This window comes from Leucoraja erinacea, chromosome 29 (genome assembly GCF_028641065.1).
Source record: "Leucoraja erinacea ecotype New England chromosome 29, Leri_hhj_1, whole genome shotgun sequence".
In the NCBI taxonomy this organism is placed as follows: Eukaryota; Metazoa; Chordata; class Chondrichthyes; order Rajiformes; family Rajidae; genus Leucoraja; species Leucoraja erinaceus.
Window position 1 is genome coordinate 2,145,173 of NC_073405.1, and position 23,015 is coordinate 2,168,187.

The 23,015-nt window shown below is 50.0% G+C and overlaps 1 protein-coding gene across 1 annotated transcript; it reads left to right on the forward strand.

The window, feature by feature from the left end:
* Positions 1-15: 15 nt before the first annotated feature.
* Positions 16-22,536, forward strand: LOC129710982 (colorectal mutant cancer protein-like). Its single transcript, XM_055658316.1, is given in 14 exon segments — positions 16-197; positions 1,725-1,867; positions 3,474-3,625; positions 6,962-6,977; positions 6,980-7,170; positions 9,579-9,704; positions 11,554-11,708; positions 12,387-12,527; positions 13,433-13,503; positions 14,368-14,663; positions 15,055-15,234; positions 17,434-17,507; positions 18,757-18,876; positions 20,217-22,536. Coding segments are annotated over 14 exon segments (1,941 nt in total). The 5' UTR covers positions 16-99; the 3' UTR covers positions 20,395-22,536.
* The last annotated feature ends 479 nt before the right edge of the window (positions 22,537-23,015 follow it).

Consider the following 23,015-nt stretch of genomic DNA (forward strand, 5'->3'; position numbering starts at 1 on the left):
TCACTGAGAGAGATGGGGCAGCATCCCGGGAAGACGGAGCTGGAGACACTGCGGGAGGTGGAGGAAGAGGAGGAGGAGGAGGAGGACGAGGATGAAGAGATGGCCGCTCTGCACTACGAGAGACAGATCACGGAGCTGCTGGTGGTCATTCTCGAGTTGAACAGAAAGATCGACAGACTGACACTCACCAGCTGCCGGTAGGGAACAAGACCAGCTCGGGGCCCAGTTCTCCTTCCGTGTCCATAAGCCCATTCTACCGTTAGGCCAGAGACTAATTTAGCCAAGATGTCATCAGCCTCCAATGTTGAATCAGAGGATATTCTGTGACTACTTCCCGGGACTCACAATAGACAATAGACAATAGAAGCAGGAGTAGGCCATTCGGCCCTTCGAGCCAGAACCGCCATTCAATGTGATCATGGCTGATCATCCCCAATCAGTGCCCCGTTCCTGCCTTCCCCCCATATCCCCTGATTCCGCTATCTTTAAGAGCCCTGTCTAGCTCTCTCTTGAATGTATCCAGAGAACCGGCCTCCACCGCCCTCTGAGGCAGGGAGTTCCACAGACTCACAACTCTCTGTGAGAAAAACAGACACAGACACAAAATCAAACAGCTCGTAGATCAGTGTTGTGTTTATCGAACAAGATGTTTTATTGCAGGCCTCAACAGTGCCCACTGGCAAGATGACTTCTCCCAGGGTGGTTCCCAAAGGCCACTGTTATGGCCTTCAATAAACCAACTTGTTTGATAAACTCGCCATATGTTTATAAGTGATAGAAGCTGAATTCGGCCATTCGGCCCATCAGGTCTAATCTACCATCAATCATGGCTGATCTATCTCTCCCTCCTAACCTCATTCTCCTGCCTCCTCCCCGTAACCCCTGACACCAGTGGGACCCTCCTACAGGCAGCATCTGTGGGGAACGTGGATGGGTGACATTTTGGGTCGGGACCCTTCTTATCTTCCTCTATCTGCCGCCTCAGGTACTCTCTTCCTGGTCGATTCCTCACTGGACAATAGACAATAGGTGCAGGAGTAGGCCATTCGGCCCTTCGAGCCAGCACCGCCATTCAATGTGATCATGGCTGCTCATCCCCTTCCCCCCGGAGCCGGTCCGGGACGTCCTGGAACAGGCTCCTCACGCTGGCAACCAGGGCCTGCAGGGTGAGGTCTCCCTGCTTGTACCTCTCGTAGAAGATGGGCCGAAGGACCTCCTTCATGTTGGAGATGACCTGCCTGGTGATCAGCAGGGCAGCCAGAGTCTGTAAGCAGAAAGACCACCTGGTCAACCCCGCACAGGTAAACCCCCAACCTCAGGTAATCTCATGCTCATGTGTTCTAGCTGCAGAATTAGGCCATTCGGCCCATCAAGTGTATGGAACAAGCTGCCAGAGGATGTAGTTGAGGCCAGGATTACCCCATTATTTATGAAACAGTTGGACAGGTGCATGGATAGGACAGGTTTGGAGGGATATGGACCAAGCGGTGGCAGGTGGGACTAGACAATAGGGGCAGTAGTAGGCCCATTCGGTCCCTCGAGCCAGCACCGTCATTCAATGTGATCATGGCTGATCATCCCCAATCAGTACCCCGTTCCTGCCTTCTCCCCATATCCCCTGACTGCGCTATCTTTAAGAGCCCTATCTATCTAACTGGCCTGGCTTGGCCTGGCCTGGCCACATTTACCAGAGTGTTTCCACAGCCCAGTTATGTTCCTTGCAGGGAAGATGACGAATACCTGGACACTGGCTCTGATCTCAGCGACCACCAGTCCCTGGAGACAAGTTCGCTCCAGCTGCCGGACCAGGACCACGTGGCACTGTCCGCCCTCCCAGGGCAGCCACGTCAGACATCAATGCCACCAGGTACTGTGACACAGCGGTCGAGTTGCTGCCTCACAGCGCCAGAGACCCGGGTTCCATCCTGACTGAGAGCGCTGTGTGCACGGAGTTTGCACGCTCTCCCCGTGACCCGCTCGGGTTTTGCTCCGGGTGCTCCGGTTACCTCCCACACTCCAAACGTCGCGCGGGTGTGTAAGTTCATTGGCTTTGGTTAAAATTGTAAAATCGAGGGAATTCGGACTTCAGAAGAAGGGTCTCGACCCGAAACGTCACCCATTCCTTCTCTCCTGAGAAACTGCCTGTCCCGCTGAGTTACTCCAGCATTTTGTGTCTTATCTTCGGTGTAAACCAGCATCTGCAGTTCCTTCCTTCACATTTATCCACGTTAGTTATCTGCCCTCACATGACCTGGTGTCTAATATTGTTGAGGACTCCCAGAGATACCACATGTGTTGACTTCTCCAGACTCCAGCCACTGTTCAGTTCAGTTTAGTTTATTGTCACGTGTACAGAGGTACAGTGAAAGGCTTCTGTTGCGTGCTATCCAGTCAGCCGGAAAGACAATAGTTGATTATATTCGAGCCGTCCACAGTGTTCAGATACAGGATAAAGGAATCTGTTCTTCTTAGGCCCCATTCGGCCGTGGTGGACCAAGGGTGTCTCCAGGGTTGGAGGACGCCTGTGCGTGACTTTGTTTAACGTGAGGAGACTATTCTGCCGCAGCCTTCATCCGCCTCCCCAGCCGTTGTGACGCTCCACTAAGGTCAGCCATCGTCCTCCGCCTGTTCCAGCGTTGAGGTCTTGGTTGGATTGGCTCTTTGTCAGAGACCTCCCCCTCAACCTTACCGCCATGGGTGACCCTAGTACCAGGAGCATCGGTAACTCCAGACGGCATCGCTCTCAGGATCTCAGGTCCACACGAGCTTCTCCACCACGACCAGGGGCCAATCCACCCAGAGGAATCTGTAGGAGTAGGGATTTGAGGGAGTGGAGCGATTGTAATATGAGCTTGTAGATCTGCTTGTGGACGGCTCAAATGTAATCATGCAGATGTTCCCGATGTTGGGGAAGTCCAGGACAAGGGGGTCACAGCTTAAGGATAAGGGGGAAATCCTTTAAAACCGAGATGAGGAGAACTTTTTTCACACAGAGAGGGGTGAATCTCTGGAACTCTCTGCCGCAGAAGGTAGTTGAGGCCAGTTCATTGGCTATATTTAAGAGGGAGTTAGATGTGGCCCTTGTGGCTGAAGGGATCAGAGGGTATGGAAAGAAGGCAGGTACAGGATACTGAGTTGGATGATCAGCCATGATCATATTGAATGGCAGTGCAGGCTCGAAGGGCCGAATGGCCTACTCCTGCACCTATTGTCTATGTTTCTATGCTTCTGTGGCTAATGTGCAAATAGTGGCCTGGTTTGGACGCCATCCTAGAGGCAGGGAGCAATGAGATGTGTACTGACTAGAATCACAGTGATGTTATGAAGGAACTGCAGTTGCTGGAAAAATCGAAGGTAGATAAAAATGCTGGAGAAACTCAACGGGTGAGGCAGCATCTATGGAGCGAAGGAATAGGCTATCACAGTGGAATCAGAGTGATGGTAACTTTGGGCCTAACGTACAGATGCTTCAGCAGGTGAACCCTGCGACCTCTCGCGGACTCTGCATCGGGTGCTGACAGAAATCGAGGACGGCGTGCGCACACGGAAAGCTAAAATCCCACCTCGGGGAGATGACCGCGAGGCAGAGGAGGAAGCTCGTACCCGATGGGAGCTGGTCACACAGGTAGGCATCCAGAAAACCAAAGTACTGCACCAAAGACTGAGGAATGAGTGGGTTAAACCCATGATGAGCGTCTGTCGGCACTGGGACTGTACCCGCTGGAGTTTAAAAGAATGACTATTATCTGAATGGTGGCCGACTAGGAAAAGGGGAGATGCAGCGAGATCTGGGTGTCATGGTACACCAGTCATTGAAAGTAGGCATGCAGGTGCAGCAGGCAGTGAAGCAAGCGAATGGTATGTTAGCTTTCATAGCAAAAGGATTTGAGTATAGGTGCAGGGAGGTTCTACTGCAGTTGTACAGGGTCTTGGTGAGACCACACCTGGAGTATTGTATACAGTTTTGGTCTCCAAATCTGAGGAAGGACATTATTGCCATAGAGGGAGTGCAGAGAACGTTCACCAGACTGATTCCTGGGATGTCAGGACTGTCTTATGAAGAAAGACTGGATAGACTTGGTTTATACTCTCTAGAATTTAGGAGATTGAGAGGGGATCTTATAGAAATTTACAAAATTCTTAAGGGGTTGGACAGGCTAGATGCAGGAAGATTGCTCCCGATGTTGGGGAAGTCCAGGACAAGGGGTCACAGCTCAAGGATAAGGGGGAAATCCTTTGAAACCGAGATGAGAAGAACTTTTTTCACACAGAGAGTGGTGAATCTCCGGAACTCTTTGCCACGGAGGGTAGTCGAGGCCAGTTCATTGGCTATATTTAAGAGGGAGTTAGATGTGGCCCTTGTGGCTAAAGGGATCAGAGGGTATGGAGAGAAGGCAGGTACGGGATACTGAGTTGGATGATCAGCCATGATCATATTGAATGGCGGTGCAGGCTCGAAGGGCCAAATGGCCTACTCCTGCACCTAATTTCTATGTTTCTATGTTTCTAATGAGAGCGGAGGGGACCTCATTGAAACTTACAGAACAGTGAAAGGCCTGGATAGAGAGGACGCGGATAGGATGTTTCCACTAGTGGGAGAGTCTAGAACCAGAGGTCACAGCCTCAGAATTAAAGGATGTTTTTTTAGGAAGGAGATGAGAAATTTATTTAGCCACAGGGTGGTGAATCTGTGGAATTCTTTCCCACAGAAGGCTGTGGAGGCCAAGGGAATGGATATTTTAATGGCAGAGATAGATTCTTAATTGGTACAATTGTCAGGGGTTATGGGGAGAAGGCAGGAGAATGGGGTTAGGAGGGAGAGATAGATCAGCCATGATTGAATGTCGGAATAGACTTGATGGGCCGAATGGCCTAATTCTACTCCTATCACTGATGAATAACAAAATATATACAATAAAAGAGCAGGGCAAAACCGAATGAACTTATTCTTGGACTGGTACGTGGATAGAAAGAGTTTAGGGAGAAAAGAGTCAAACGCAGGCAAGTACACATAGTAGGCCATTCAGCCCTTCTAGCCAACACCGCCATTCAATATGATCATGGATGATCATCCACAGTCAGTACCCCGTTCCTGCTTTTCCCCCATATCCCTTGATTCCGTCAGCCCTAAGAGCTAAATCTAACTCTCTCGTGAAAACATCCAGTGAATTGGCCTCCACTGCCTTCTGTGGCAGAGAATTCCACATATTCACAACTCTCTGGGTGAAAAAGGTTTTCCTCATCTCAGTTCTAAATGGCCGACCCCTTATTCGTAAACTGTGTGAATCCCTGGTTCTGGACTCCCCCAACATGGGGAACATTTCTCCTGCATCTAGCCTGTCCGAGCCTTTAGGATTAGCTGAGTGGGCATTTTGGGTAGCATGGATGAGTTGGGCCAAAGGGCCTGTTTCTGTGCTGTGGCTCCATGACTCAATGAGTGAGTGATCGTGTGACCTTCAGCCCAAGTGGCCAGCCACACAGCCGATGAAAGGGCAGCCATATAACCTCTCGCCCCTCGCTCTTCCTCACCATCCCTCTCCCCCTCTCTCCCTCCCTCCCTCCCTCTCCCTCTCATTCCCTCTCTCCCACTCTACTTCCCTCCCTCTCTCTCTACTTCTCTCCTCTTCTCCTCCCTCTCCCTCTCCCCCTCTCACCCTCCCTCTCACTCTCCCTCCCACGCCCCCTCTCTCCCTCCCTCTCTCACCCTCTCTCCCTCCTCTCTCCCTCTTCCCCTCTCTCTCTCTCCCTCCCTCTCCCCCTCCTTCTCTCCCCCTCTCCCCCCTCTCCCCTCTCTCCCCCTCTCCTCCTCTCCTCCCTCTCCCCTCTCCCTCTCCCCCTCCTCTCTCCCCCTCTCTCTCTTTCTCCCTCCCCCCCCTCTCTCCCTCTCTCTCACTCTCTCCCTCTCCCTCTCCCCCTCTCCCTCCCTCCTTCCCTCTCTCCCACCCTTTCTCACACTCTGTCCCTTTCTCCCTCTCCTCTCTCTCTCCCTCTCTCCCTCTCCCCTCCCTCCCTCCCTCTCCCTCCCTCCCTCCCTCTCTCCCCTCCCTCCCCCTCTCCCCCCCTCCCTCCCATCTCCCTCTCTCCCCTCCCCCCTCCCCTCTCCCTCTCCTCTCCCTCCCTCCCTCCCTCCCCCCTCCCTCCCCTCCCCCTCCCTCTCCCTCCCCCCTCCCCTCTCTCCCCTCTCCCTCCCCCCTCCCCTCTCTCTCCTCCCCCTCCCCTCTCCCCCCTCCCCTCTCCCCCCTCCCTCCCCATCCCTCCCCTCCCTCCCTCTCTCCCTCTCCCCCTCCCCTCTCCCTCTCCCCCTCTCTCCCTCCCTCCCTCTCCTCCTCTCCGCCTCCCCCCCTCTCCCTCTCCTCTCCTTCCCTCCTCCTCCCTCCTGCCCCCTATCCCCGTCTCTCTCTCTCTCCTCCTTTTCCCTCCCCTCTCCCTCCCCCTCTCCCCCTCCCCCCCCTCTCTCCCTCTCCCCCTCTCCCCCTCTCCCCTCCCTCCCCCTCCCCCCCCCCCCCCCTCCCCCCTCCCCCCCCCCTCCCCCCTCCCCCCCTCCCCCCCCCCCCCCTCCCTCCCTCCCCCCATCCCCCCCCCCCTCTGCCCCTCCCACCCTCCCCCCCTCCCCCCTCTCCCTCCCTCCCCCCCCCCCACCCCCCCCCCTCTCCCTCCCCTCCCCCCCCCCCCCCCCCCCCTCCCCCGCCCTCCCTCCCCCTCTCTCCCCCCCCTTCTCTCTCTCTCCCCTCGCTATCCCTCCTTCTCTCTCTCCCTCTCTTCTCTCTCCCTCTCTCTGTCTCCCTCCTCCTCCCCCCCTCTCCCTCCCCCCCTCTCCCCCTCCCCCTCCCCCCTCCCCCCCCTCTCCCCCTCCCTCCCCTCCCCCCTCCCTCCCCCCCTCCCTCCCCCCCCCCCCCCCCCCCCTCTCTCTCCTCCCCCCCTCCCCCCCCCCCCCCCCTCTCCCCCTCCCCCCCCCCCCCAGCGGATCGAGGAGGTGGAGCGGGCCTGGGTGTGGGCCTGAGCCCAGAGCTACAAGAGGAGAGGACCCAGAGGGAGGAGGAGGCCATGGAGTGCCTGAGAGCGAGGAACCAGCATCTGAGGGAGCGTCTCCATGGGAAGGAGCAGGAGCTGACGGTTGCCACGGTGGCCGTCGGGAGGATTCAACGCGAGAGGGACCGGCTCCGGCTGAAGGTGGTTCCATAAGGTCATAAGGTCATAGGAGCAGAATTAGGCCATTCGGCCCATCAAATCTACTCTGAGATTCAATCAAGGCTGATCTATCTCTCCCTCCTAACCCCATTCTCCTGCCTTCTCCCCATAACCACGTCTTCTTCTTGCGTGTGGCGTGCACAGCCTAAAGTTGTTGGACAACTTGTTCCATTTGATCTTCCGTTTGTGCACGTCGAGTTGATTGCATTAGTCGAAACAGGGCGGACCACGTGAAGGTTGCAATCTTCCACCCCCTCATAACCCCTGACCCCCGCACTAATCAAGAATCTATCTATCTCTGCCGTAAAAATATCCACTGACTTGTGGCCTCCACAGCCGTCTGTGGCAAAGAATTCCACAGATTCACCACCCTCTGACTACCGAAATTCCTCCTCATCTCCATCCTAAAAGAACGTCCTTTAATTCTGAGGCTGTGACCTCTAGTCCTAGACTCTCCCACTAGTGGAAACATCCTCTCCACATCCACTCTATCCAGTCCTTTCACTATTCTGTATGTTTCAATGAGGTCCCCCCCCTCATTCTTCTAAACTCCAGCGGATTCAGGCCCAGTGCCGACAAACGCTCTACCCAGCCTGGCCAGCCAGTGGGGGCACAGTGGGACAGGAAGTTCAGTCTGCTCCCCGCTGCTGTGTACTGCTCCACGACATTCCTGAACCTTCCAGAACATCAAAGGCAATAGACAATAGGTGCAAGAATGGGCCATTCGGCCCTTCCAGCCAGCACCGCCATTCAATGTGATCATGGCTGATCATCCCCAATCAGTACCCCGTTCCTGCCTGCTCCCCATATCCCCTGACTCCGCTATCTTTAAGAGCCCTATCTAACTCTCTCTTGAAAGTATCCAGAGAACCTGCCTCCACCGCCCTCTGAGGCAGAGAATTCCACAGACTCACCGCTCTCTGTGTGAAAAAGTGTTTTCTCATCTACGTTCTAAATGGCTTACCCCTTATTCTTAAACTGTGTGGCCCCTGGTTCTGGACTCCCCCAACATCGGGAACATGTTTCCTGCCTCTAGTGTGTCCAAACCCTTCACAATCTTATATGTTTCAATAAGATCTCCTCTCATCCTTCTAAACGCCAGAGTGTCCAAGCCCAGCCGCTCCATTCTCTCAGCATATGACAGTCCCGCCATCCCAGGAATTAACCTGGTGAACCTACGCTGGGCTCCCTCAATAGCAAGAATTGGCTTGGCCCGATGAGGAGGTGCTCAAAGGGCAAATAAACCCAAATCAGACAACACAAAATATAGAGGGGCACACAATGCTGACACTATTCTGCATTACCCATTACCCAGGGGTGATCGATGGTCTGCAGGGACTCAGTGGGCCGAAGGGCCTGTTTCCTTGCTGTATCTCTAAACTAAGATAAACTAAACTAAACTAAACTAAACTAAGCTGAACTTTATGGACAGCAGCGCAGCCACATGAGAGGCAAGGGTGCTGGATATAAGGATAATTTGTGAACACTATCGAAAATAACACTATCGAATATAAATATAGATAATGTTGTTGGGGGGAAATAATTGAGGAAGTGCTCAAGGGTCACATGGTGGTGCAGCGGTAGAGTTGCTGCCTCACAGCGCCAGAGACCCGGGTTCAATCCTGACTACGGGTGCTGTCTGTACGGAGTTTGTACGTTCTCCCTGTGAACTGCGTGGGTGTACGTGTGTGTTTGTGTCAGTGTGTGTGACTGTGTCTGTGACTATGTGTCTGTGTCTCTGTGTATATTCTCTGTGTGTATGTCTGTGTGTACGAGTGTCAGTGTATATGTGTGTGTGTGTCTGTGTCTCTGTGTGTGTGTCTGTGTGTACAAGTGTTAGTGTATATGTGTGTGTGTGTCTGTGTGTGTGTGTGTGGATATCTCTGTACATGTGTCTGTGTGTGTGTGTGTGTGGATATTTCTGTACACGTGTGTGTGTGTCTGTGTCTGTGTGTGTGGATATCTCTGTACATGTGTGTGTCTGAGTCTGTGTGTGTGTGGATATTTCTGTACATGTGTGTGTGTGTGTGTCTCTGTGTGTGTCTGGATATCTCTGTACATGTGTGTGTCTGGATATCTCTGTACATGTGTGTGTGTGTCTCTGTGTGTGTCTGGATATCTCTGTACATGTGTGTGTGTGTCTGGATATCTCTGTACATGTGTGTGTGTGTGTGTGGATATCTATGTACATGTGTGTGTCTGTGTGTGTGTGTCTGGATATCTCTGTACGTGTGCGTGTGTGTCTGTGTGTTTGTGTATCTGTGTGAGACACACAGACTTTTTGTGTACTCTGAGCCTGTTTAAAGTGCGTGTGTTAATGCGTGCTCTGTTGTTGATAACCGCAGCTACACGATGTGATAAGATGCCGCCTGTGTCTGCCCTTGCATTAGGCTGATGAATTGCTGTCCAGTCTGCATGATGTGCAGCAGATTGAGTCGGCCCCTTCATCTGCCAGTAGTGTGGGCAGAGCTGGCTACAACCCCATCAGCAACGAGCCCGGGATGACAGCCAACAAAGTAATGTTTATTATACAGGACTTATTTACGTTTATTATATTTGAGGTCCATAAAATCATGAAGACTGGATAGACTTGGTTTATACTCTCTAGAATTTAGGAGATTGAGAGGGGATCTTATAGAAACTTACAAAATTCTTAAGGGGTTGGACAGGCTAGATGCGAGAAGATTGTTCCCGATGTTGGGGAAGTCCAGGACAAGGGGTCACAGCTTAAGGATAAGGGGGAAATCCTTTTAAAACGAGAGATGAGAAGAACTTTTTTTCACACAGAGAGTGGTGAATCTCTGGAACTCTCTGCCACAGAGGGTAGTTGAGGCCAGTTCATTGGCTATATTTAAGAGGGAGCTAGATGTGGCCCTTGTGGCTAAGGGGTTCAGGGGGTATGGAGAGAAGGCAGGTACGGGATACTGAGTTGGATGATCAGCCATGATCATATTGAATGGCGGTGCAGGCTCGAAGGGCCGAATGGCCTACTCCTGCACCTAATTTCTATGTTTCTATGAGAGGAATAGATCGAGTAGACGCACAGAGTCTCTTGCCCAGAGTAGGGGAATCGAGGACCAGAGGACATAGGTTTAAGGTGAAAGGGAATAGATTTAATAGGAACCTGAGGCGCAACTTTTTTACACAATGGGTGTTGGGTGCATGGAACAAGCTGCCAGAGGTGGTAGCTAAGTATAAGAATGCTTAAGGTGCAATTAGACAGGTACATGGATAGTGTAGGAAGGAACTGTAGATGCTGGTTCAAACCAAAGATAGGCACAACAAGCTGGAGTAATTGAGCTGGGCAGGCAGCATCTCTGGAGAGAAGGAATGGGCGACATTTCGGGTCGGATCCGAAGATGGGCCTCGACCCAAAACGTCACTCATTCCTTCTCTCCAAAGATGCTGCCTGCCCAGCTCAGTTACTCCAGCTTTTTGAGTCCATCTTAGGTACATGGATAGGATAGGTTTAGAGGGATATGGGCCAAACACAGACTGGTGAGACTAGTGTAGAATGGGCATGTTGGCCAGTGTGGGCATGTTGGGTCGAAGGGTCTGTTTCTGCGCTGTATGGCTCCATGCCTCTGTGTATTATATATGACGTATTATATATTAAACACTCCTTGGGCATGAATAGCATCTCCTAAATGCAGAGTCCACACTAAATGCAGAGTCAAATACTCCAGGCAGAGACAGCATGGGCTAGCTGCCTACACACTGTCCCATCGATATATAACATCTATGACTCGATATATTATCTGTGTGTATCGTGTCTTGTGGTGCAACCTTAGAGTTGCTGACTTACAGCGCCAGATACCAGGTGAGGTGAATGCCATCGTTCCACTGTTGATACAGATGACAAACACTCTTGACCACTCCCGATGCATCCATCCATTCCTTCACTCACTCATTCATTCATCACTCATTCATTCCCTCACTCATTCATTCCTTCACTCAATCATTCATTCTTTCAAATCATTCTTTCATTCATTCTTTCATTCATTCATTCTTTCATTCATTCATTCTTTCATTCATTCATTCATTCTTTCATTCATTTTTCCATCTTTCATACATTCATTCATTCATTCAATCAATCATTCTCATTCATTCATCCATCCATTCATACCTTCACTCATTCATTCATTCACTCATACATTCATTCATTCATCCATTAATTAATTCATTCATTCATCATTCACTCATACATTCATACATCCATGCATTCATTGATTCATCCATTAATTAATTCACTCATTCATTCACTCAATCATTCATTCCATCATTCATTCATTCACTCATTCATTCACTCATTCATTCATCCTTCCATTCATTCACTCGTTCATTATTCATTCATCTCCACTGCAGGTTCCCAGCTTTGTCTTTGAACAGTTGATGCAGACATTCCAGGATTGTACCGTTCCAGGCGTCCGGATGTTCTCCCGATTTTTTCAGGTGCATGGATCCAACGTGACGGGTGTCGGGATCCGGGATTCCGAAATGGAGGCCGAACAGCTGAGGAAGTAAGGCATTGGATTAAATCCGTGGACCTCCCAATGGGAAGGCCGATATACCGTGGACCTCCCAATGGGAAGGCCGATATACGTTGGAATCTGGCGTACTCTCGTTGTGTTTTCGCGTTGAAGTATTTCGCAGATAACTCTGAGTGAAAATCTTGTTTTGTGTTTCCATTCTTGGATGAGGCCATTGTGGCCTTGGCTGGTAAATAGCCTTGAAAATTCCCTTTAGGCCGGCACGGTGGCGCAATGGTAAAATGTACAAACTCTGTACAGACAGCACCCGTAGTTGGGATCGAACCAGGGTCTCTGGCGCTGTGAGGCAGCAACTCTTTGCTTGCGACTCTCTGTAATGAACGGCCAGTTTTTACGGACTCGCCTGTCTCTCCCAGCAACTGTAGCAATTGGAGCTGCGTCTGAAGAAGGGTCTCGACCCGAAACGTCACCCACTCCTTCTACCCAGAGATGCTGCCTGTCCCGCTGAGTTACTCCAGCATTTTGTGTCTATCTTATGTACATGGAGAGGACGGGTTTAGAGGGATATGGGCCAAACGCAGGCAGGTGGGAACCAGCAGCATCTGCTGTTCCTTCTTCCGGTTGTCTGGATGGATTGGGAGTTCACGAGCGTGTGGTTGAAGGAGATATTGGTGCCTGTTCCACTCTTTGCTTGTTTATCGTCCGCAGTTCCATCGACGAGTGGAAGGAGGGCAACAATCTGCTGTCCAGGGTCCTGCAGCAGTGCAAGGGCGACTGCGAGAGACTGAGTATGTTGCTGAGTAAACACGAGTCCAACAGCACCGCGCTGCACCTTGCCCTCCAGTACAGGTCAGTCTTGTACTCCACTACGCCTCACACCAAGTACCCTCACCCTTCAGAACACCTCAATGGCTAGTTACATAGAAACATAGAAAATAGGTGCAGGAGTAGAGGCCATTCGGCACTTCGAGCCTGCACCGCCATTCAATAGGATCATGGCTGATCATCCAACTCAGTATCCTGTACCTGCCTTCTCTCCATACCCCCTGATCCCTTTAGCCACAAGGGCCACATATAACTCCCTCTTAAATACAGCCAATTCCAGAGATTCACCACTCTCTGTGTGAAAAATGTTTTTCTCATCTCGGTCCTAAAAGATTTCCCCCGTATCCTTAAACTGTGACCCCTTGGTCTGGACTTCCCCAACATCAGGAACAATGTTCTGAGTTTGAAGAAAGATCTCGACCCGAAACGTCACCTATTCCTTCGCTCCATAGATGCTGCCTCACCCACTGAGATTCTCCAGCATTTTTGTCCACCTTTGATTTTTCCAGCATCTGCAGTTCCTTCTTAAACATTAATGGCTAGTTCTGTGGCTCTGACTCAAAAATTTGCAAATGGTGTCAAATCCACACGCCCAAGAACCAAATGTGTAAGAAAGAAATGCAGATGCTGGATAATATCGATGGTAGACAGAAAATGCTGGAGTAGCTCAGCAGGTGAGGCAGCATCTCTGGAGAGAAGGAATAGGTGACGTTTCAGGTCGAGACCCTTCTTCAGGGACACAATATACTGGAGTAACTCTGCGGGACAGGCAGCATCTCTGGAGAGAAGGAATAGGTGACGTTTCAGGTCGAGACCCTTCTCCACACTGTTTTCTTGTTTTGTTTTCAGTTTTCAAGCAATTGCACATTTAAAAAAATGCACTTTTATTTGTGAAGAAATGACTCTCTGTTTGTGTTTGTTTCTTGCAGTGAGGATTGTATTGAGACTTACGGAAAGCTTCTGGTCAAGGTTGGATCTATGGAAACAAAACCGGATGCAGGTGATAGAGACAATGGATAGTTGGGGGAATATTGGGATTAGCCGGGCATAGGACATAGAAACATAGAAAATAGGTGCAGGAGGAGGCCATTCGGCCCTTCGAGCCAGCACCACCATTCATTTTCATCATGGCTGATCGTCCCCTATCAATAACCCGTTCCTGCCTTCTCCCCTTATCCCTTGACTACACTAGCCCCTAGAGCTCTATCTAACTCTCTCTTAAATCCATCCTGTGACTTGGCCTCCACTGCCCTCTGTGGCAGGGAATTCCACAAATTCACAACTCTCTGGGTGAAAACGTTTTTACTCACCTCAGTCTTAAATGACCTCCCCCTTTATTCTAAGACTGTGGCCCCTGGTTCTGGACTCGCCCAACATTGGGAACAAGTGGAGGCTGGCAGCATACGGCACGGTGGCACAGCAGTATAGAGTTGCTGCCTTACAGCGAGCGTCTGGAGACCCGGGTTCGATCCCGACTGCGGGGAGAACGTACAAACAAAGTTCGTACGTTCTCCCCGTGACCTGCGTGGGTTTTCTCCGAGATCTTCGCTTTCCTCCCACACTCCAAAGACGTGCAGGTTTGTAGGTTAATTGGCTTGGTAGTAAATTTGAAAGTTGTCCCTAGTGTGTGTAGGGTATACAAAAGTGCTGGAGAAACTCAGCGAGTGCAGCAGCATCTATGGAGCAAAGGAAATAGGCAACGTTTCGGGCCGAAACCCTTCTTCAGACTGATAGTGCGTGGAGATCGCTGGTCATTGCGGTCCCGGTGGGCCGAAGGGCCTGTTTCTGCGCTGTAACTCTAAACTAAACTAAAGTAGAGGCATGAGGGGAAGAATGGCCTCTACTGTTTTGTTTATGTTCTCAGGAGAGCCAGAGGCTGATGACAGTGTTGCCCAGCTGAGAGGAGACATTGTGGGGCAGAGGCAGGGCTTCACTGCCATGAAGCAGACCATCCTCGGCCTGCAAGGCATGTCTCCGGACCTGAAGCGCTACCAGCGAGCTGAGGCTGTGGCTGAGGCTGAGGCTGGGCCTGCACGCCGTGAGATGGTGCCAGCGACACAGGACCCGCTTTCACCCGCCTTCAGCTCACGGTCACCGGGGATGCTTCAGCGCCAGAGCAAAGGGAAGGAAGAGCAGCAGCAGGATCTCCTGACCGTCAGGGTGAGAGGGTGGGTGGGCCCTCATCGTACTAGTTTCACTGTGCAGGAAGGAACTGCAGATGCTGGTTTACACTGAAGATAGATACAAAATGCTGGAGTAACTCAGCGGGTCAGGCAGCTACTCTGGAGAGAAGGAATGGGTGACGATTCGGGTGGAGACCCTCCTTCAGACACTTTTTTCTGAGTGTGAAGAAGGGTTTCAATATGAAACGTCACCCATTCCTTATCCCCAGAGATGCTGCCAGAATCCACTGAGTTACCCCAGCATTTTGTGCCTAACTTCCAGGTAACATTGCAGAGGTTCAGTAACCTTTAACCTAATGCATTAACTTAACCCGTGGTCAAATGGGTCCGATGGTAAATTATTTTCCTTCCCCACGGTCAATTATCAGGAAGATATGTCCTGGTTGAAAGGCCAGCTGAGTTGGATGAAGAAGGAGAAGAAAGGCTTGGAGCAGACGTTGCGATCTCAGGAGCCTCAGGACGAGGCTGTAATCCTTCTCCTCACACACTGGAAAGAGGAACGAGATGTCTGGCTGCGGGAGGAACCCAGAACAGACCGAGCCAGACAGGTACGTCCAATGGTGCAATAGTCCAATTGTCCATAGTTCAATAGTCCAATGGTCAATGGTCAATAGTCCAATGGTCCAATGGTCAATGTCCAATGGTCAATGGTCCAATGGTCCAATGGTCCAATGGTCAATAGTCCAATGGTCAATAGTCCAATGGTCAATGGTCCAATGGTCAATGGTCCAATGGTCAATGGTCAATAGTCAATGGTCCAATGGTCAATGGTCAATAGTCAATGGTCAATGGTCCAATGGTCAATGGTCAATGGTCCAATGGTCCAATGGTCAATGGTCAATAGTCCAATGGTCAATGGTCCAATGGTCAATGGTCAATAGTCCAATGGTCAATGGTCCAATGGTCAATGGTCAATAGTCAATGGTCAATGGTCCAATGGTCAATGGTCCAATGGCCAATGGTCAATGGTCAATAGTCCAATGGTCAATGGTCCAATGGTCAATGGTCCAATGGTCAATAGTCAATGGTCCAATGGTCAATGGTCAATAGTCAATGGTCAATGGTCCAATGGTCAATGGTCCAATGTCAATAGTCCAATGGTCAATGGTCAATGGTCCAATGGTCAATGGTCAATAGTCAATGGTCAATGGTCCAATGGTCAATGGTCCAATGGTCAATGGTCAATAGTCCAATGGTCAATGGTCAATGGTCCAATGGTCAATGGTCAATAGTCAATGGTCCAATGGCCAATGGTCAATAGTCAATGGTCAATGGTCCAATGGTCAATGGTCAATGGTCCAATGGTCAATGGTCCAATGGTCAATAGTCAATGGTCAATGGTCCAATGGTCAATGGTCAATGGTCAATGGTCCAATGGTCAATGGTCAATGGGTCCAATGGTCCAATGGTCCAATGGTCAATGGTCAATGGTCCAATGGTCAATGGTCAATGGTCAATGGTCAATAGTCAATGGTCAATGGTCCAATGGTCAATGGTCAATGGTCCAATGGTCAATGGTCCAATGGTCAATAGTCAATGGTCAATAGTCCAATGGTCAATGGTCAATGGTCAATGGTCAATAGTCAATGGTCCAATGGTCAATGGTCAATAGTCAATGGTCAATGGTCCAATGGTCAATGGTCAATGGTCCAATGGTCCAATGGTCCAATGGTCAATGGTCAATGGTCCAATGGTCAATGGTCAATGGTCAATGGTTCAATGAGACAATGGTTTATTTACTAGGTCCAGTGAAATACATTTTTGCATTAGATCAGCAAGACTATCACCGTACACAAGCATTATCCCCGGTCAGTACAGAATGTACAGAACTGCCCACTGAGTCCGTATGCGAGGTGCCATTTTGGTGCCATTTGTACAGTCCCAGCATCAGCCACAAAGGCCCGTTGCAGCCGTCACCACCATTCCGGTCGTCCCGTGACCTGTGGTCCCTCTCCTCGCCCACCAGGCCCCCTCCAGCCCTCGTTCCCCTGGTGAAGGAGGGGAGCCTCCCGCAGCTGACCTCGAGGGCGCAGAAGGTTAGACCCTCAGTTCTTCTTACTGGGACTTTAGTCCAGTCTGACGAAGGGTTTTGACCCAAAACGTCACTCATTCCTTGTCTCCAGACCAAGAAACATAGAAAAAATAGGTGCAGGAGTTGGCCATTTGGCCCCTCGAGCCAGTACCGTCAATCAATATGATCATGGCTAATCATCCACAATCAGTTCCTGTTTTCTCCCCATATCCCTTGATTCCTTTTGCTCCAAGACCTAAATCTCTCTCTTGAAAAGATCCAGTGAATTGGCCTCCACTGCCTTCTGTGGCAGAGAATTCCACAGATTCACAACTGTCTGGGTTAAGACATTCCTCATCTCAGCCCTAAATGGCCGACCCCTTATTCTTAAACTGTGTGACCCCTGGTTCTGGGCTCCCCCAACATCAGGAAAAAATTCCCTGCATCTAGCCTGTCCAATCCCTAAATAATTTTATATGTTTCTATCAGATCCCCTCTCATCATCCCAAATTCCAGTGAATAAAAGCCCAGTCGACCCATTCTTTCATCATATGTCAGTCCCGCCATCCCGGGAATTATGCAGAGTTACTCCAGCTTTTTGTGTCTGCCTTCGGGAGAATCTGGAGCACAGCTGTCCTTTTTCGAGTCCCGCAAAAACCGAGCGGGAATAATTAAGACAATTGGAATTCTTTGTCAATCTCGATGAAGACTGATCAGAGCGCTGCTGTAATTTCAGGAAACCAAACCGGTGTCCATGCCTACAACATACGATGAACAGCTGGCGACAGAACTCTCAATGATCTCTGCCCGGTAAGCACAGACTCCACACACTTAAACCTTGCAGTCTCGTCTATTTTGTGTCCATCTTGCTACAAATGTTGACCTCGCTGTCATCGTTCGTCCTGAAAAGGACGCAAGCTTCCGGCGACAATCAGTGGAAGCCATCACTTGTCGCAGTAGATGTTTGTCGCGTGCTATCCAGTCAGCGGAAAGACTATACATGATTACAATCGAGCCATTTACAGTGTACACATACATGATAAAGGAATAACGTTTAGTGCAAGGTAAAGCCAGCAAAGTTCGATCAAGGATAGTCCGAGGGTCACCAAAGAGGTAGATAATAGTTCAGGACTGCTCTCTGGTTGTGGTATGATGGTTCAGTTACCTGATAACAACTGTCCCTGAATCTGGAGGTGTACAGTATTGGTGTATTCATTCATTATCTGAAAAGGTTTCAGATTTATTTAATAAGCACCTGAGTAAACGCATTTTATGTCCACTCACGGTACTGAAAGTCACACTCAAGGACTGCACCCTACCCTACAAACGTGTACGCCATCTATTCGCCAGCAGCAGCCGGAGTTTAACAAAAGGTTACAGGGAAAATCTGATCAATCTTGTGGTGAATGCAAATGGCATGTTGGCCTTCACAATAAGAGCAGTTAACTATAGGAGCAACGAGGTCCTTCTGCAGTTGTACAGGGCACCAGTGAGACCACACCTGGAGTATGGTGCGCAGTTTTGGTCTCCAAATTCGAGGAAGGACATTCTTACTATTGAGGGAGTGCAGCGTAGGTTCACAAGGTTAATTCCCGGGATGGCGGGTCTGTCATATGCTGAGAATGGAGCGGTTGGGCTTGTGTACTCTGGAATTTAGAAGGATGAGAGGACACCTCATTGAAACATATAGGATCATTAAGGGTTTGGACACGCTAGAGGCAGGAAACATGTTCCCGGTGTTGGGGGGAGTCCAGAACCAGGGGCCACAGTTTAAGAATAAGGGGTAAGCCATTTAGAACGGCGATGAAGAAACACTTTTCCACACAGACTTGTGAGTCTGTGAAATTCTCTGTCTCAGAAGGCAGGGGAGGCCGGTTCTCTGGATACTTTCAAGAGAGAGCTCTTGACGATAGCAGAGTCAGGGGATATGGGGAGAAGGCAGGAAAGGGGTACTGATTGGGGATGATCAGCAATGATCACATTGAATGACGATGCTGACTCAAAGGGCCAAATGGCCTACTCCTGCATCTATTGTCTATTGTATATTGTGTCTGAACAGGGAGAGGCATCTGAGAGATCAGGTTGAGGAGCTGGCTGCATCACTGGGGAGGCAAATAGAAAATAACAACATTCAGAAGGACCAGTCTGAAGAGCTGGCCATGGAGCTGAAGAGAACTCACAGTAATGGGGGAACAGAAGCTGAGGGTTGGGGGGGGGGGGGGGGGGGGGGGGGGGGAGGGGGGGGGGGGGGGGGGGGGGGTGGGGGGGGGGGGGGGGGGGGGGGGGAGTGGTGGGATCTGGATGTAGAACGCTCAAAAGCTCTACTCAGCACTGGACAATGTTTACATTTACACCAAACCAATTTACCTACAAACCTGCACGTCTTCGGAAAGTTGGCGGAAACCGAAGATCTCGGAGAAAACCCCACGTAAAGTCACGGGGAAAAGGTGCAAACTCCGTACAGGCAGCGCCCGTATCGGTATCGAACCCGGGTCTCTCCGGCGCTGCGTTTTGCAACCACACCGCTGCGCCACCGTGGGGTCTGAGGGGAAGGTGTTTATCTTCAATGGGCTATGAGGAACAGGGAGCCAGATTTTCGCAAACAGCCCCCCCCCCCCCTCCCTGTACCTCGGTACACGTAACAATCAACTAAACTGAACTGAGCTGACACTTTTGGATTTTTTTTCAACTCGGGAGAGCTCTTGAATTACCTCGCACAATAGGACAGGCCCTTAACCCTCTCTTGAAAACATCCAGTGAATTGGCCTCCACTGCCTTCTGTGGCAGAGAATTCCACAGATTCACAACTCTCTGGGTGAAAAAAGTTTTTCCTCATCCCAGTCCTAAATGGCCGACCCCTTATTCAGTCTGTTTGGGGTTTGAACCCAGGGTGGCACTGTGGTGCAGCGGTAGAGTTGCTGCCTTACAGCGCCTGGGACCTGGGTTCAATCCTGACTACGGGTGCTGTCTGTACGGAGTTTGTACGTGCTCCTTGTGTCCGTGTAGGTTTCCTCCGGGTGCTCCGGATTCTTCCCACATCACAAAGACGCGCAGGTTTGTAGGTTAATTGGCTTCTGTAAATTGTAAATGATCCCTAGTTCGTACAATAGAACTAGTGTTTGGGGGATCGCTGGTCGGCGCGGACTCGGTGGGCAGAAGGGCCCGTTTCCACGCTGTATTTCTATAGTAGAGCAATGTCTAAATTAAATTAAATTAAACTAAACTAAATTTCTCTTGGCTTCCACATATCACATATCTTAGTATAGGCTCCTTGTGATGTCAAGTAACTCACCAGGACAGGCAGCATCTTATGACGAGAAGGAATGGGTGATGTTTCGGGTCGAGACCCTTCTTCAGACCCACCAACCTTGTTGTAGTCTGGCACCTAGGACAAAGGCTAACGTTACAGGGGATGTTAAATAAAAGCTCTCTCTCTTCCCATCCGCAAATGTTCATTGCTCTCTGAATTTAATGTTGATATTAACCAACGTTGTGGTTGAAACTCATGCTCTGCTTGTGCAGCAATCTGTCCGCCACCTTCAAAAGCACCAAAAGGAAATCCGAGAGCCAGCTGCGGAGACTGGAGAGGCAGGTGGAGGCCATGTCCGAGCGCCAGGCTGCCCAGCTTCAACTACTCCAGCACAGACTGCTGACCCTTCAGGTCAAGACGGACCGCTCCAGTGGCACGCCATTGTAGCAGAGATCTGAAGACCACACCTGGACACCTCCGGACCTTGCACACAAACACCGCTTGACTATCATCGCAGAACATGCCACGTTTGTGGGAGAGCGCCGGTGGGAGAGACCATGGGTCGGTGGAGTCCATGAGATGGAATTCTCTGCCGCAGAAGGCAGTGGAGGCCAATTCACAGGATGTATCGATATAGCTCTTAGAGCTAACAGAATCAAGGGATATTGGGGGAAAAAGCAGGGACGGAGTACTGATTTTGGATCATCAGCCATGATCATATTGAATGGTAGGTGCTGGCCTACTCCTGCACCTGTTTTCTATGTTTCGGTGATAAGGGAGAGTGCTACTGGTCTTAGGGAGTAGGTGTGAGATTTGAGGGTTGGGTCAGGCATGGTCAAGCATCTGTGGAGATGATTCAAGGAAGAGTGGACTGTTCATGAAGAGGTGAAAGCAACGTGAAATGGAGATTTAATAAATAGAAAATAGAAAAAGGTGCCTGGTGTACTTGCCTTCATTGCCCGGGGCATTGAGTATAAGAGTCAGCAAGTCATGATGCTGCTCTGTAGGACTTCGGGCAGGCTGCATTTGTTCAGGCTGCATTGCTTGCCGTGGAGGCCAAGTCAGTGGATATTTTTAAGGCAGAGATAGATACATTCTTGATTAGTACGGGTGTCAAGGGATATGTGGAGAAGGCAGGAGAATGGGGTTAGGAGGGAGAGATAGATCAGCCTTGGTTGAATGGCGGAGTAGACTTGTTGGGCCGAATAGCCTTATTCTGCTCCTATAGGTTATGACCTTATGAATTAAGATCTCCCACTTCAATGATATGGGACCTTAGAGACACGGATCTGGAGTACTACGTATAGTTTTGTCATTTACAAAATAGTATACTTATGGTGCAAGTAGTGCAAGATCCATCAGATAGGCTGGCCGACTTGTCATAGAATCATACATACAGTGTGGAAACAGGCCCTTCGGCCCAACTAGCCCACACCAACCAATATGCCCCATCTACACTAGTTCCACCTGCCTGCGTAAAAAAGTTACACCTCAGGTTCCCATTAAATCATTCTCCCCTCACCTTAAACCTATGTCCTCTGGTTCTCGATTCCCCTACTCTGGACAAAGGACTGTGCGTCTACCCGATCTATTCCTCTCATGATTTTTGTACACCTCCATAAGATCATCCCTCCTCCTCCTACGCTGCAAGGAATAGAGTCCAAGTCTGTTCAGCCTCTCCCTGTAGCTCAGGGCCTCGACTACAGATCAGGAGAGATTGAGTAGGCTAGGCCTCTACTCTTTAGAATTTACAAGAATGAGAGATAACATATCAAAATTGGAACATTCTGATAAGACTCCACAGGGATCTCTGGTGCTTCTCACAGCTAAATAATCGCAACACAAGGCGATTCAGAAAAATATCTCTGAAATTTCTACCGTAAATCGCTGATAATATGGCCGGATATTTATGGCTTTTTGATTATTAGAGAAATCAAGAAATCTAGGGATTGGGCAGGAATATAGTGTTTTTAGACTTAGAAACATAGAAATTAGGTGCAGGAGTAGGCCATTCGGCCCTTCGAGCCTGCACCGCCATTCAATATGATCATGGCTGATCATCCAACTCAGTATCCCGTACCTGCCTTCTCTCCATACCCCCTGATCCCCTCAGCCACATCTAACTCCCTCTTAAATATAGCCAATGAACTGGCCTCAACTACCCTCTGTGGCAGAGAGTTCCAGAGATTCACCACTCTCTGTGTGAAAAAAGTTCTTCTCATCTCGGTTTTAAAGGATTTCCCCCTTATCCTTAAGCTGTGACCCCTTGTCCTGGACTTCCCCAACATCGGGAACATTCACGCTTAGAGGTGCAGCGTGAAAACAGGCCCATCAGCCCACACCGACCTGCGATCACCTCGTACACCAACACTGCCCTGCACATAAGGGAACAATTTACAATTTACAGGAGCCAATTAACCTGCAAACCTGCACGCCTTTGGAGGAAACCGGAGCACCCGGAGAAAACCCACGTGGTCACGGGGAGAACGTGCAAACACTGTACAGACAACACTGTATGTAGTCAGGATCGAACCCGGGTCACTGGCGCTGTGAGGCAGCAACTCTACCGCTGCGCCATCGTGCCGCCGTGCCATGTTGAGGTAGAACATCAGCCATGATCTTGTTGAAAGTTGGAGCAGTCGCACGGGGCCAAACGGCTGACTCCAATTCCTAGTTCTCGTATTCTCAAACCTTCACCCTGTGTTGATCCACATTCTTGTCATGTGCTTCCATTATTCTATTGACACCCGCTGAAATACAGACTTGAAGCACATCAGCATCAGCTGTTGATTTGACAGAATGCCAAACTTCACATATTAGGCAAAAATCTTTATTGTGATTTTCAGCTCAGGTTTATCAACTTTCAGGAGATTTGCTTACGAAAATACAATACTTTAAACCAAAAACTGAATGTCCGGCAGAATTCTAAACCCATATTAATCTCAAATTATCCCCTTACAATATATAAGAGAAATCACAGGATCTGTTTAAGAAGGAACTGCAGATGCTGGAAAATCGAAGGTAGACAAAAGTGCTGGAGAAACTCAGCGGGTGCAGCAGCATCTACG